The 14,328-nt window shown below is 67.3% G+C and overlaps 2 protein-coding genes across 3 annotated transcripts in view; one reads left to right on the top strand and one right to left on the bottom strand.

Annotated features, from left to right (window-relative positions):
• Nucleotides 1-153, bottom strand: part of CDK9 (cyclin dependent kinase 9) — an 8,221-nt gene extending 8,068 nt beyond the window's left edge. The window contains exon 1 of the mRNA XM_026059729.1: nucleotides 28-153. Coding sequence (XP_025915514.1) covers nucleotides 28-119 — 92 coding nt within the window. The 5' untranslated portion in view covers nucleotides 120-153. The remainder of the gene's footprint in view (nucleotides 1-27) is intronic.
• A 1,814-nt stretch (nucleotides 154-1,967) lies between these two features.
• Nucleotides 1,968-14,328, top strand: part of SH2D3C (SH2 domain containing 3C) — a 28,064-nt gene continuing 15,703 nt past the window's right edge. The window contains exons 1-3 of one of the 2 annotated variants that reach the window (XM_026059709.1): nucleotides 1,968-2,037; nucleotides 4,204-4,822; nucleotides 9,327-9,366. In XM_026059709.1, coding sequence (XP_025915494.1) covers nucleotides 1,998-2,037; nucleotides 4,204-4,822; nucleotides 9,327-9,366 — 699 coding nt within the window. In that variant the 5' untranslated portion in view covers nucleotides 1,968-1,997. Of the gene's footprint in view, nucleotides 2,038-4,203; nucleotides 4,823-6,048; nucleotides 6,119-9,326; nucleotides 9,367-14,328 lie in introns of those variants that run through there. The other variant, XM_026059711.1, reaches the window with a different exon arrangement.

Here is a 14,328-nt window from a genome sequence, read left to right as displayed (position 1 = left end):
GCGGCGGCGGAGGGCGGCGGCGCTCACCCGAAGGTGCCCTGCCCGATCTTGGCCAGCTTCTCGTACTTGGACACCTCGTCGCAGAAGGGGCACTCCACCATGTCGTACTGCTTGGCCATGCCGGCCGCCCCCCCCCACCGCTCCCCTCCGGCTTCCGCTTCCGGCCCGCCCATAAGCCACGCCCCTTCCGCCCGCCGCCGCCGCGCGGGCCCCTGGGACTTGTAGTCCGCGGGGGGCCCGCCATGTTGCGGGGGAGGCCTAGCCCCCTCCACCTTACCTAGGGAAAGTCACACCCAAGCAGCCCAGCCCAGTCCAATCTGCCCCGCTGCGGGGCTTCTCCGTGACGGTGCTCGCCTGAGGGGTGTCGCAGCCCCATGGCCACTTCGGTCCCACCCCATCTTCTCAAAGATGGGGGCCATGGCGCTGATGAAGCCGCACACGTCAGACTGTGCCCGAGTGCCCCGGCCCGGGGGCGGCGGGATCCCCCTCGTCCTCCCCGCGGGTTTTCCAGCGGGCGGTTGCTGCTGGGCCCACGCCAACGCCATCCTGCTGTATCATTTCCCCCACGCCACCAGGGCCGGGGCGCCGTGGTGCTGGGCAGGCACGAGCTGGGCACGTTGTGGCGCCGGTGGCATCTTCCCCCTCGGGCAGGCGGCCCCAGGTCTGCCCGTGTCTTCCATCCCAACCGGCGTCACCGCACCCCCATGGAGTCAGGGCCACGGCACTGCCCTGGGCCACCCCCCCGAGCTGGGCGCACCCCTTTGCCTCGCCGTGTCCCCATTTCGGAGCGTTTCCTCCCGTTTCAGGACCCGCCAGGGAGCAGCGTCCCCTCCACCAAGGCAGGGGACCGAGCCCCGGCGCCGCGGCAGGGCAGGCCGCTCCGAGCAGCGCCTGGCGGCACTGCGGGCACACAGCGCCTCCAGGTTCCTCCGGACAGACGGTTTTACTCTAACAACGGTGTCGTCTCATCCTCCGGGATCCCACTTCACCTCCGAGAAGCACCTCCCTGGTTCGGCCGCCATCACGCGCTGCCCCGGGAGCGGCCGCGTCGCAGCTCGGCTCCCCCAGCCCGAGCGGCGACACGGAAATGCCGGCAGAAAAGGGAATCAGTTCGGGCCCATGGTTTTGCGTGTCGTGATCTGGTGGGAAAGTGTGTTAAAGAGCTTAGAGACAGCCCGGCCTTTCTGATTTTGCCATGCAAAGCATGATGGCAGAAGCAGACGGGCTTCGTCTCCCGGCTGCGGGGCCGGCGCCTGGCCGAAGGGACGGAGCGGCCGCGGAGGCATCCTTCCCCCGGATGTGCCAGCAAAAATATACGGGGGAAACCACAGTCCTGCCTCTGGGACCTCTGCCCGTGGTGATGCCCTCGTTCGGGTGCAGAACAAATTACTCTGGGGTTATTTTAAACTGCTCCCGAAGGTGGGGAAGCACAACAGGAAGCATCCGGGCCGGCGGGAGCGGAGACATGGAGATGGCTCCTGGCGTGCCCAGCGGCGGGAGTCCACGTGCTGCCTCCCAGAGAGAAGCGGGAAGCCGGGAAAAGGCTCCGGTGGGTCCTTGCCAGGCCCGGGACCGCCCTGCGCCACGCAGAAATGCTTGCGCGCCCCCAAAGGGGCACCCAAAGGTCCCCCGAGGTGGGAGAGCGGCCGGTGGCTGGGGGGCTCCCGCTGCCGGTGATGCCAGCGACACCGGCCATCACCCGGGGGGCCCAGCCAAGGGCCCTCCCCCGGGGCCAGCGTCCTTGTCCGGGACAGCATCCTCGGCCGGGGCTTTTTTGGGTGACCACCACTCACTTGCACGCCAGGTGGGCACGAGCGGGGGCCGTGGGGCGCGCGGGGGCCGGGAGCAGCCGGCAGCGGTGGGGAGGAAACGCTGAGTGATCGAGAGAGCGAGCGGGAGGCGGAGGGGACAGGAAGGGAGGAGCGGGGCAGGGAAGGGCTTGAAGTTTACAAACTTGTCCCTCCCGGTCCCCGCCGCCGCTGCCGGCCGCCGCTGCCATGGCCGAGAGCCAGAAACGAGGGGGCTTCAAGAAATTCAGTGAGTGGCCGTGGGGAGGTGCGGGCGGCCGTCGGGGCGTTCACCTTGACGGCCCGGCAGGGATGGGGCATGCAAGTGAGGGCGAGTGCGAGTGCGAGTGTGAGTGTGTGCTCACGCTCCCACGGGTCACCATGGCTCCGGGACTTTCGGAGGCCAGGCAGGCTCCGGTTTCATCCAGACTCGGGTGGGGGCGAGAGGATTTGGGGATTTCCATCCCCATGGTGGAGAGCACCTCTGGGGGCTGCTTGCTCGGGAACTGGGTGCTGGGACTGGGACCAGTCTGCCACTGCCCAGCCCCACACTGGGACGTGGCGGGGGCAAGGCTGGCTCCGGTCCCCCATCCCGCCGTATTCACTCCCCAGATCGCACGTCTCTGGGAATATTTACCCCCGGGTGCAGGGGTGCGGGTGCAGCAGGGGGGTGAGAGTGGACGAGCTGGGCTTCGGAGGCCGGGGGCAAATCCTCACGGATTTAGCAAGGATCCCACCCGGAGCCGCGCACGGGGCCAAAACGCCCTCGGAGGAAGCTGCTCGGTGCCCTTCGGGAGCGAACTTTGCTCTTTCTCACAGACCTCGGGTTTTCCCCAGAGCCCTCGGAGGCGGCTCCCGCGAGCTGTCAGCCCGCTGGCCCCACGCGCTCCCTCCCCAGCACGGGGCGGGCGCCAGAGCCGGCCCTCACTGCTGCTCCCTGCATTCCTGCCGGCTCCACGTGCTGGGAGCCGCGCAGGAGCCTCTCTCTGCCGCTCTCCTGGCCTCTTCCCACAGCCCGTCCGAGCTGGGATTTACCTTGGCAGCGGGAGACGGGGGGAGCAATTCTCTCTTCATATTTTTTAATGGCGAGGCCGTATTGTTTCTGCCGTGCAGACGTGCCTGCGCTGCCCCCTTCCCCCCCATCGAGGCAGGGGCACCCGCAGGGCGACGGAGGCCGCGGCACGGCTCCGGCGGCCCAACGGGCCCCTGGGGCACCTGGGCAACTCGCGCGGCTTTGCTGCCGCTTACGGCTTCCTGTCTTGACAAATTCGACTTTCCTGGAGGGGAAGAGGCTTTGCAGAGCCCTGCCGGGTAAACGTTGCAAAATCCCCAGAGGCACCCAGAAAACCAAGGCTCCAGGCGTAAAAGCCCGGCCCGGCAAAGCTGCGGCCGGGAATGTGGCCCGGAGCACCTCCTCCAGCTCCGGCTCCCCCAGCCACCAGCCTGCGGAGGGTCCCCGAGTCGCAGGGGCCGGCACCAGCCGCAGGGTTGCAGCTCGCCAGCCCGCGCAGCTGAGCCGGGGAGCGGGGCCAAGGTGTGAAACGCGAAGGCAGCCCGCCGCGGTTATAAATACATCTCCAGCTGCGCGCTCAGCTCTTGCAGGCAGCTGCTGGGAGCCGCAGAGAGGCTGCAAGGGGCTCGGCGCGCGCTCAGCTGAGGAAGCAGGGAGGTCGTCTCCCACCAGGCATGCCAGCGCCGGCGGCAGCAGCGCGGCGCCGACCTGCCCGCGAGAGCTCGCCCGCGCCGGGATGGACCTGTGCCTGCGGGCAGCATGGACCCCCCGTGCCTGGGGAGACGCTGCACGGCCCCGCACTTTGTCCGGGGTGGGGTATCGCCGGGGGCACCCTGCCCTGCCACCCTAGCTGCCCCCGTGCCGGCGAGGCAAGCAACCCCCTGGGGATGGGAGAGGTCCAGGTCTGGTCCTGCCACCCGGTGCGCCGAGGGCTGGGATTTCCCAGCCGCGCCGCCGCCGGGGCTTCCCGAGCACAGGGCTCTTCCTCCCCCCTGGCAGCTGCAGCAGGGAAACGCCACTGCCAGATTTGCCGGGCCACGGGGGGACGTTTGCTCCCGGGGTTGCCAGCAACGATGCCCCGTGCAGCACCCCTCGCAGTGAGAGCAGCCCCGGCCGTGGGACCGCGGCCGTGCCGGCTCCTCTCCGCTTCCTCTGCTTCACAGCAGGCAGAGCAGGGCCCGACCGCAGGGGGAAACTGAGGCATGGTGGGGAGAGCGAAGCGGCACTCAGCAGTGAATCACCAGCAGCGCCGGGAACGGACCCGCGGCCACAAGGCGGTGCAATAAATGGCGCTGCCTTCGCCTTCACGCGGGGGCTCCCAGGGGTTTTGGGTGACGCAGGGTGCAACGGGGCTGCCCCGCGCCGGCGCTAACCCCATTTCCACCTCTCCTCTCTCCGTGCCAGAGTTCTTCAAGTTCAAGGGCTTCGGGAGCCTGAGCAGCATCCCCCGAACCTTCACCCTGCGGCGCGTGTCCGTCGCCCCCAGCTCCCCCGAGAGCCTGGGCCCGGGGCTCCCCGCCGCCCACGGCTTCCTGGAGGAGCCCTTCGATGGCACGCAGGATGATCTCCACGCGATGCCCAAGAGCCCCGCGCCCTACGCCAGGTCGTCGGACATGTACAGCCACATGGGCACCATGCCCAGGCTGAACCCGGGCAAGGCGGGCAAGAGCCCAGGCAAGGCCAGGGGCTGCCGGGAGAAAGGCACTGCAGGCAGCAACCCCCCCGGCACCTCCCCGCTCCCCATCCCCGAATCCCCTGAGACGCCCAGCGCCCCCAGCACGGACCCGCGCCTGGCGGTTGGGAAAGCGCAGCGGGAGGAGGAAGAGGCTCTGCCCTCGGACGCGTCGGGGGCAGCCGCGGCCAGGTGCGACCAGGAGCTTTTGGGGACCATCTCCCGCCCCGGGCCGGTGGCCCAGAGCTCCAGCCCGGCCCCGAGCCCCGCCGCAGCGCCTGGAGCGGAGACGGCCGGAGGCGACCTGCCGGAAAAGGGGCACGAGCATCCCCGCGAGGGCACCCCGCGCAGGTAAGGGGCGCTCAGCTCCTGGCCACGGTCCTGCCCGGTGGCACACGGCTCTCAGCCCCCCGCCATGGCCCCGCTCAGGCGCCCGGGGCAGGAGCGGGGGGGATTGGCAGGGCTCGAGCCGCCGCCGGGGAGCGCGGGGTCCCCGTCCCCCCCTCGCCTGCGGGATGCACCTGGCAGACGCGCCGCGGCCCGGGTCGGAGGCTCCATGAGAACAAGGTTTCCTGTGGGATTTCTGCTCCCGCCCGTTTCCGGCCGGGGGGGAAACAGCTCGCAGCCTCGCTTGGTCTGTGCTTCCCGTTGTCCTGCCGGCAGCTCCCTTCCAGCTCCGGTTTCGCCGGGGGTCTGGTAGCGACACGTACCAGTGCGGAGAGCTCCAGTTTGCACCCTCCGCTCTCCCTCCATCTCATTCTCCTCTTTTTCCTTCCTCCCATCCTTCTTCCCCCCCCGAGCAGCACTGGAGCAAACCCCAGAAACCACCCGCCATTCCCACTTCTCTCCCCGGCCATAAAACCCCTCTCCAGCCCGGCCCAGCGAGGAGGCATCCCAGCGGGCGCAGGGGAGCCCTCCTTCCCCGGCCCGGCTCTGTGGCCAGCGTGTGGCCCCCGGGCTTTGCGAGAGGAGGAAACTGCCCCCCCAGAGCCGGGACCCGGCACCGCGTGGGGGCAAAGTGCGAGTGTGGAAAGAGGAGCAGAACCGAGGGCCGTGGGGCTCTGCCCCTCGCGTCTCTGAGACGGGCTGGCTCGTTCGGAGGGTTTCATCCTCAGGCTCAGTGGAAGGGTTTTAACGCCCTGCCCATCACCTGGGCGTCTGGGCATGAGGGGTCCAACCCGTCCCCAGCGCAGCAGCACGTGTGAGACCGCACTGGGGGCCAACCTGCCTTTCCTCCCCCAACGAGGGCCCTTTGCCCTGACCCGTCTCTCCCGTAAGCCGCTTTCCCCCCGCCGCGGCCCAGGCGCCCCGTTCCCACGGCTCCCCGCGCCGCAGCCGCTCGGGTGGCTTGCGCTGGGGAGGCTCCGCGCGGTGCCAGGAGCAGGGGGACGGAGAGGAATTTCTCCCGGCGGTGGGAGCCGGCATTCCTCGCCGGGCGCGAAGGGAGGGCCGGAGGAGGGCCGGGCCGGGAAGGAGGAGGGTCCGCTGCCGCCGCTGCCGCCTTGCGCGCCCCGAAGTCCGGCGCTCAGAGCTGGGCAGGAGCGCGCCCGCGAGAGTTTCTCCCCGTCTAGCGCGGAGGCGTCCGCGGCGCTCGGCAGGGCAGATGACAGAGGTGGGCAGGAGGTTTTGCCCCCTGGGCCACGGCAGGTAAGCTGCCCGGCCCGCGGCGACGGGGCCGCGTCGCCCCCGCGCACAGCGGAGGTGCCGGGGGGGCTGCGCCGGGGGGCAGCGGGGACGGGGCAGAGGGGCTGCGGGAAGGTGGGCAGGGGCTTTGCTTGGGGCATGCACAAACCCGGGGGACGGCTCGCAAAGCCGCGGGGGGGCTGCGATGCCGCCGGCGCCGCCGCTCGGCCCCCCGGCCCGCGGCGAGCATTCGCTCATGGAAAGAACAAGCGCATCGGCTGCGGCCGCCGAAACCGCAGGCAGCCGGGCCCCGGCGCCAGGGCCGAGCGGGCTGCGAGGAGGGGGGACGAGCGCAGAGGCCGGGCGGCTCCGCGGGAGCAGGGAGCCCCCGAAAGTCCGGGGCCAGGCGCCCCTTTGCGTTGCCCGGGGCTGCCCTGAGGAGGAGCACGGCCAAGCCCCTTGCTGGGGAAACCGAGGCACAAGAGCGCGCGGGGCAGGGCTCGGGGTCGGGGGCTTTCTGCCCCCCTGCCCTGCGCGGAGCCCTCCGCCGCGGTGCCCCGGAGCCGCCCGGAGCCGGGCTGGGGCGAGGGCGCAGCGACACGGAGAGCGTCGGCAGACGGAGCCGCTCGCGGGGCGGCCCGCTCGCAGGGCAGGGCAGGGCAGGACAGGGAGCGGACGTGACTCGACTTCCCTCCGGGCAAGGGCTGCGCACGGGATATCCCGCTTCCCGCGGGGTGCAGGCAGGGCGCCCGCGGCCCCGTGCCGCTGCGGGGGCCCTCGGCAGCATTTTCGCCCGGGGAGCCCCAGCGAGGTGGCTCCGGCCTCCCGGTGCAGGGGGAAACTGAGGCACCATGTGGCCCAGCTTGGCTCCCCTGGGCGCAGCGGCGCTGGCGTGCGAAGGGCAGCGGAGCCGGAGCCTGGAGCAAGAGCCGGGGCTCTGGACCACGCAAGCACCCCAGGACCATCCCCCCAAGCCGGCCCGGTGCTTAGCACGGACGGGAGCACTTGCAAGTCCCCGCGATGCCTCTCCGAGCCCAAAAGCCGCTGGCTGTAACCCCGAGCCCCGGTGCCATGCCGGCAGCGCAGGTCCCCAGCGGCTCTCTGTCCCCTCGGCCGCGTCCCCGGCRGAGCAGCACGGCTGCGCTCCAAAGGCAGCCCTGGAATTTCTCCCCGGCGCTCGGCTGCCCCCAAAAATGCTGTTTTCTCCAGGAATGCACCGAGCCAGGGGCCCGGGCGCCCCTGCCCTCGCGCCACAGCTGCTCCCCTCGGCCGGCGAGGGCCCTGTCCCCAGCAGGGCCTCTCCTCCGCGCYGCCACGCAGGGCGCTCAGCGCCGCTTCCCAGCTGCTCTCATGCTCCCGATTTCCTGCCCGGAGGCCCCCCGGCCTCCTGCCCCTTTTTTCTCACGGGTTTCCCGTGTGAAATGCAGGCAGGCTGGAGAGGCAGCGCCGGGGTCGGGCATGCCGCCGCGGGGAGCCCACGGGCTGCCTGCGCCCCCCGCGCTCCCTCGGGTCCCCCCCAAACCCCCCTGTGTCTTTTCCACCCTAAATGAGCAACTTCCAGCCCCGCTTTTCCCCTTCCGAGCGGGACCGTGAGGGAAACCCTCGCTGCAGCATGGGCTCGGGGAGGGAGAGCGGGATTTGCCGGGGGCCRGGCAGACGCCCTGGGCACCGTGGCTCCTGCCGGCGCGGCGCGGGCAGCAGGCACCCGCTGCAGTGCCCCAGGGGATGCCCAGCGGGGTCACGTCTAGCAGCCGTCACCTTGGTGGTCCTGTTCCCCCTCGGGCCCGGGATCTCCGACGCCATCCGCAACCCCGAGGGAGCCTGCAGAGGAGCCGTTTGGATCCCCAGAGATCCCGCCACCCCGGCAGGGCTTGGTCCCCCACGCTCCCGCCGGCCCCACCAAGCTGAGAGTTTCCCCATTCCGGCCCCGGAGCATCTCCCCAGGGCCGGCAGACAACGCGGGAGGAGCACCCTGCGCCGGGCTCCTGCGCACGGGGCGCGCAGGCTGGCTTTGCACGCGGGGCTCCCAGTGACTCCCAGTATAACGCGGGTGCCCGGTGCTGGTGCGGCCACGGCTGCACTGGTGGCTGTAAGCACTAGGTGGAGCGAGGCGGCTCCTGGCAGGGACGGGACGTCCTGGAGCGGTGACGCCGGTTGGATTCGGTTATTTCTTAGCCGCAGCTGCCTGCTCTTGCGCTGGCGTCCTGCCATCGAAGGGCCGTTGCGGTGGCCCCGTGCTGGGGTAGGGGACAGGGTTCTGGTTAAAGAAGTCTGGATTTTTGTGTTTCATTCTTAAAGTTGAGACCTCAGGGGAAAACATCAGCTTGTTTGCAAATCCCAGCTCCGAGTGTTACCACCTTTCTCCCCTTGAATTCTGTTTTTCCCTTTGGACTCATCCGTACTGAGACATACCTGGAGCCATGAGGGGTTAAAAAGCAGTAGCAGCATTGCTACGTCATCGGGAAAGAGCAGCAGTCTTCTGTGGCCCCCATAAAGTAACGGCAAAGAAGCTGCCAGATCAGTTGGACCTCAAAGCTGTTGGGTTAGTTGTCAGTAGGGCTAAGAGTGAACATGTCACTGAGGAGAACAGGGGTTTCTGTTGCATGTATGCTGGGGAGAGCRAATCTACTTGCAAACTCAACTAGGATGCCGCAGTTCTCCCCAGCTTCAGTGAAAGTTTGATTTCTGCAGGGTTGCGCGAGGCTGTAGAGAAACAGCCAGAAACAGCTGATACCTGATGCTCCGCGCGACCCCGATCCGCACCCTCCCCGCGGCTCGTGGCGCCCGGCGGGACGTCCGGGGAAGCAGAAACATTTTCCTGGACAGTGTGTCCCAAAACACCCTGTGCCTGGAAGGGCCATGGGAACGCGGGGCTGCCGGGAACGGAGCCAGGTCCTCCCCGCCTCTGTGCGCCCCCCCCCGGGACCGGGACCCGTGTGCTCCCTGCCTGGCCGCTGGGTCTCCCGCCTCGGCTCACATGGTTCCAAGCCGATTTGAGGCGAGATCCTCAGAAAAGGCCTCATTCTTCCCTGATCGCATTAGGGAGGCTAAGCGCTGCCCCGAGAGCAGGCGCGCAGCAGCCAGGGAAGGTGCTGGGGCTCCGGGAGCCTCTCCCAAGAACATGGAGCAAAGCCCGCTTTGCTCACGCCCCGCTGTGCCACCACCTCCTTAACCCGGCCTGCACAAGTTACTGCCATTTACTTACTTGTTTTTATTTTTCCTCCTTTTCTAGCCCTCATGACGGCCTGGAGTCCGGCAGCGAATACGTGAAGGTAAGACACCGTGTGGGACCACAGCCTCTCCCAGCCGGGGGGGCCCTTCTCCATGGGTGTCAGCGGTGGTGGCACACACCCCAGGGACAGTCAGGTCCTGGTGGCTCTCCATGGGTGTCAGCGGTGGTGGCACACACCCCAGGAACAGCCAGGTCCCGGTGGCTCTCCATGGGTGTCAGTGGTGGTGGCACATGCCCCGGGGACAGCCAGGTCCTAGGTCAGCTCTGCTCACTTGGTCCCACCATGCCGCCACGTGCCTGAGCCCCGCGTGGCGCCCAKGCATCAGCACAGAGCAGCTTCGCAGCCGGAGCAAAGCCCGGGCAAGATGCGGGGCCGGAGCCGGCACGCGATCCAGGCCTGCCTGTACCCCCGGAGCCGGGCTCTCTTTGGCCATGGAAAAAATTTCCTGCTAGAAACAGCAACACGGGGGGAGGCAGGGGAAACACAAGCCACGCGTGGTCCCGTCCAGCCCGACGTCGCTCCCGCGGGAGCTGCCCGTGTTTCGCGCTATGACTTGCTACGGCAGCAGACGCCGGGGCTGCCTCCCGCTGCCACCCCCATGTAGGAAAGGAAGGGTTTGGGCCACTTTCGTAGCCGTCCCATGAAAGTCGGCGTAAATCTCTCCAAATCTCTTGCTTATCCTCCAGCAAACTATTAACATTCCTGAGGACTCTTCATGTCTGGCCAGAAATTCATTAGCGAGGCGCCTGGCTCCGGAGGAGAGCAAGCCTCTCACAGGAGGCTGCTGGCACGTTGGTGCGGGCAGGCGCGGCGTGGTGGTCACAGGGACACGGAGCATTTCGGGGATGGACTGTTTAAATCCTGCCAGCTCGGTGTGGCACTGCCATGTGATGGTCTTTTGGGGGTCTGTTCGAAAAGAGCTGGCGCCTCTTGTGTCCAGTTCCCTGGTGGGGACGTGTTTCCTTCACACAAAGCCACCGGCCAAACAGTTTGGCTGTTGACTGGACATGCCCTGCTTGGGTGGCCAAGTCGTCACAGAGCCCATCTCTGGGACGTGGGTCCCTTGAAGATGGCTGCAGCAGGACATTGAAGGGTGGAAACCCACGGTGCTGGCACCAAACAGCAGGCTCAGGAGAGCCTTGACTGGACCCTGAGCCCATCTGCTTCTGCTAAGGGTGGTCAACCCCAGCCCAGGTCCAGCCCCGTTACTGATGAACCTGGGAGCACCCACGTTCTAGGTCTGTCAACCTGCAGCCACTGGCAACAGGTCAGATGTGGTGGCTTTTTGACGTGGTAGTGGGACCTCGTAGTACAGCGATCCCCCAGGCTGGGGTGTCCCTCCTCTCTGATGCAGCCTTCAGGGAGGTGGGAACGGCGGGCCATCACTGGGAGCTCACGTGGCTGGAAATGAGGCGCCTGGGTGAGAGGAGGCTCCGACCGTACTCTGCTGGCTGGTGGCCTGGTGTGGGGCACTYTGGGATGTGTGGGGAAGCCCCCGTTCACGTGGGCAGGTCCTGCGAGGGCAGGGGGGTTGAGCTGCACCTTTCGGTGTGGTTCCCCTTGTTCTATCAGTGTGTGCACCCAGAGACGGGCGCGTTTTACGGCTCATGAGTTAATGGACTAAAACAGCGCAGGTGTGGAGCAAAGGGACTTTAGGATCAAGCTGTCTTGGTGAGCCAGGAGAAGTCCCTGCTGTCCAGGCAGATGCCAGCTGAGCGGAGGCGCTAGTGGACGTGCTCCTATAGCTCCTGGAAGAGGAGCTGAAAAGGCAACTCCGCTCAGTAGTGGCAGACGATATAACGAAAGGCAGCRGCCAGAAACTGCAGCCTGCGAGGTTCACAGCAGGCATTAGAAGAAACTTTCACRCTAGGAGGGCAGGGCAGCACCCTACGGTCACCCAGCGGTTGGGGCATCCCATCCTTGGAGGTTTCCAAAATTTACCTCACCTAGCGTGGGATAGTCCTGCTTCGAGCAGGGTGGCAAGAGGGACCTCCAGCGCTCCCTTCCCACCGCCAGCGCGGTGGCCCTGTGCTGGGCCACGACCCGCTCGACAGGACCCACAACACAGGGCTCCCATCTCCAGCAAACAGATCAGAGGGTTCCTCCAAGGTGGGAGTCAAAACCCCGGCACTCTGGCACCGGCCTCCATTTCTCACCCGTCCCGGTGGTGTCCGGACACCTGTGGACACCGCGTGTGATTTATCCCCCCCTTCCCTTCAGCGCTGGGAGCRACTGACGGCTGCCGCGACAGCAGCTATTTTAGTCAAATAAATAAGTRATTATTTAGAGTGCGAGCAATCGAGATGATGGGGGCACTCGGGCTGATTGCAGGCGCTGTGCTTGGCCGGGAGCCCATGTCCTGGTGTGGCCAGGGGTGCTCAGCACCTGGCAGCCTCCGGCCTGGGGGCCCGCGGGATCGGGGTGGGAAGGTCTCTGCCGGCTGCGATGCACGGGGTGGCGTGGGAGCAAAGGGGGAGGTGGGCTGTCCCGGGGCCCGGCCCTGGAAGAGCTGCTGGGAATTGCTGTCTGCTAGGAGGGAAACRAGCCGAGTGCTTAATTCACAGCCCTGTTTGCTCTCCTTGTGGTCTCCTCCTGCCGCGGGTACCACCGGCTCCGTGCGGCACGCGGAGCAGCGCAGGGAGAGCAAAGTGGGCACAAGGACCTGGCAGCTAGGAGCCAGGGACACGGGGCAGCCGGTGCCCAAACCGAACCCCACCGCGCGCCCCCGCGTGCCCTCTCTGGCAGCGGCACTACGGCTGCGGTTCGGCGCACCCGGCCCCAGTTGTTTAAGCCCCAGCTGGGTGCAGATTTGCCGCAGCTCCGGCCAGCCTAGCCTTGGCGCTCATGGACACGACGGCAGGGAGCTGTAAAACCACGTTACCTTCGGGAGGGCTGCGGCCGGTAAAGCCGACGCGCGTCGCAGTGAGAAACCTATGGAAGGTGGCCGGCTTCCCTTGCGCCCATGACATCTCGCACTTCTGGCCAGCCCCAGACCGGCCTGAGAGGTGCGGGCGGCCGGCAAGGCTCCCGCTTGGGCCGTCAGTGGGAAGCCTCCGAGCTGCTGCGGGAGGGAAGCAACCAAACCCATTGCGGAGGAGAAGCCTCTGCAGGAATATGATTCACAGGCAGCTTCGTTCGGAGCGGCCGTTCCCAGCACGCTGCCATCTGCTCCGTCCCTCGGCCCCGTGCCAGGCGAGAGGAGAGCCGGGGCTCTCCGCTCCTGTCCCGACTGGGCTGGAGATGCTGGTGGGGATGCGCCAGCATCTGCCGTCGTGTTCACGCTCCCTTCCCAACTGCTTTCTCCTTGCCTGGGGATGCAAGGGGCTCGTTTAAATGAATTGACGGGGAGACTTTCCGCTTCCGTGGGTTGCAGCAGGTGAAATACCTCCGAGCTTGCAGCATCTTCCAGGGCAGGGGCTCACCAGGGAGGAGGGAGGCATTGGTACCTTCGGGCCAGGGCTGTGCTTTGCAGATGGCTCTCGCTAGCAGTTACAGGAGTTTTTCTCCGCTGGGAGTGGGGATTAATCCACCTGCCTTCTTTGGGAGCTATTGGGTTGAGTGCGACAGTCCAGGATCGTCCTGTGCTCCCCAAGGCCAGCGCAGCAGATGGGTTCGCTCTTGGGCGCGGAAGAGCTGGGAGCGCAGGGAGACGGGATGGGGCATGCAGAGAGGTGACCCTCGGGGACACTGCTAGATCTTTGCTCCGCCGAGTCCCATCCCGAAGGGCCGGCCAGGGAGGCTGACCTTGCAGACAGTCCCATGGAGACCCCAGTCTCCCAGGAAAGAGGGCAAACCCAAGCTGGAGACAAGCAAAGGAAGGACACAGCAAAGAGACTGCCTTTGCCAGGGCCGAGGAGCGATATCGGTGCACTGGAGCCAGCGTGGACAAAGCCATCGCAGGCAGGCGTCCCCAGTCCTGCTCCCACCATGACGTGGGCAAAACCACCGTTCCTAGAGCCAGGGCTCCCTGCCGAAACCAGACCAGAACAGAAAGGCCAACAGGGACGAGGGGTCTGATGGCAGCGACGCCAGCCTGCGCCTGCCCGGGCAGCGTTTGCAGAACTGCGTCCTCAGCAGGCAGAGGTGCTCAGAGGGGRTCTGCGGAGATCTGGGAGCGTGGAGACATGCGTCACCTAGAGCAGGTCTAAATCCAAACAGTGCTGGTGCAGGATAGACCGCACAACTGAGCGGAGACCCATCCGGATGTGGGCAGGGACACGTGAAGCTCATTGCTGGGCGCTGGAGGATCCCCCGGCCCTAGCGCATCCCTGCCCTCACCTCCTTGCTGCCAGCGCCTGAGCTAGGTGTGGGCAGACGGGCGCTGGGCGGATGGAGCCGACCCCGCGGGGCTCTTCTTACGGTCGCTAAATCCAAGCCCAGGCCAAGTGGGGCTGCGATTTCAGGTTAGGGAGCCGGGCGAGCACGTCGACGTTTTCCCGCCCCCCCACGCTCTGCCGCAGCCTGCTGGGCGCAAGCAATGCTTTGAGTCATCGGCACTGCCGTGTGCATCCCCTATCGCGAAACCGTGGCCTTAATTAAACCAAAGCGGAGCCTTAATTAAACGCAACTTAGACGTGGCCTACGTGGGAAGCAGACAGGTGGCCCCCTGCCACGCATCCGGGGTCTCCCTCCCCCAAAATGCTGCCGGGGGGTGAGCAGGACGGGGACATCCCCGGGGAGAGCAAGGAAGGGGAGAGGGATGAGGAGGGTGAAAGGGGCCGGGGCAACGAAGGAGGCCAAGGCAGGCAAGAGGGGACAAGGCAGGGTGTCCCCTACCCTGCGCGTGCCGAGGGGGGAGAGCAGGCAGATGCGGGATGGGGCGATGAGGCGTGCTGGAGCACCTCGGGGGCGTGCAGGGGAGCCGGGGGTGCCGGCTCCCTTCAGGGGTGTGGGGAGATGTGGGGTGCCAGGACCCCCCAGGGTTGGGGGGGCCGGGGTGCCGGTTCCCCCCGGGGTGCGTGCGGGGCCGGGGGTGCCGGTTTCCCCCGGGGGTGCCGGGGG

The sequence above is a fragment of the Apteryx rowi genome, unplaced genomic scaffold (genome assembly GCF_003343035.1).
Source record: "Apteryx rowi isolate R43461 unplaced genomic scaffold, aptRow1 scaffold_16, whole genome shotgun sequence".
In the NCBI taxonomy this organism is placed as follows: domain Eukaryota; kingdom Metazoa; phylum Chordata; class Aves; order Apterygiformes; family Apterygidae; genus Apteryx; species Apteryx rowi.
This window is presented reverse-complemented; position numbering and strand designations above follow the sequence as displayed.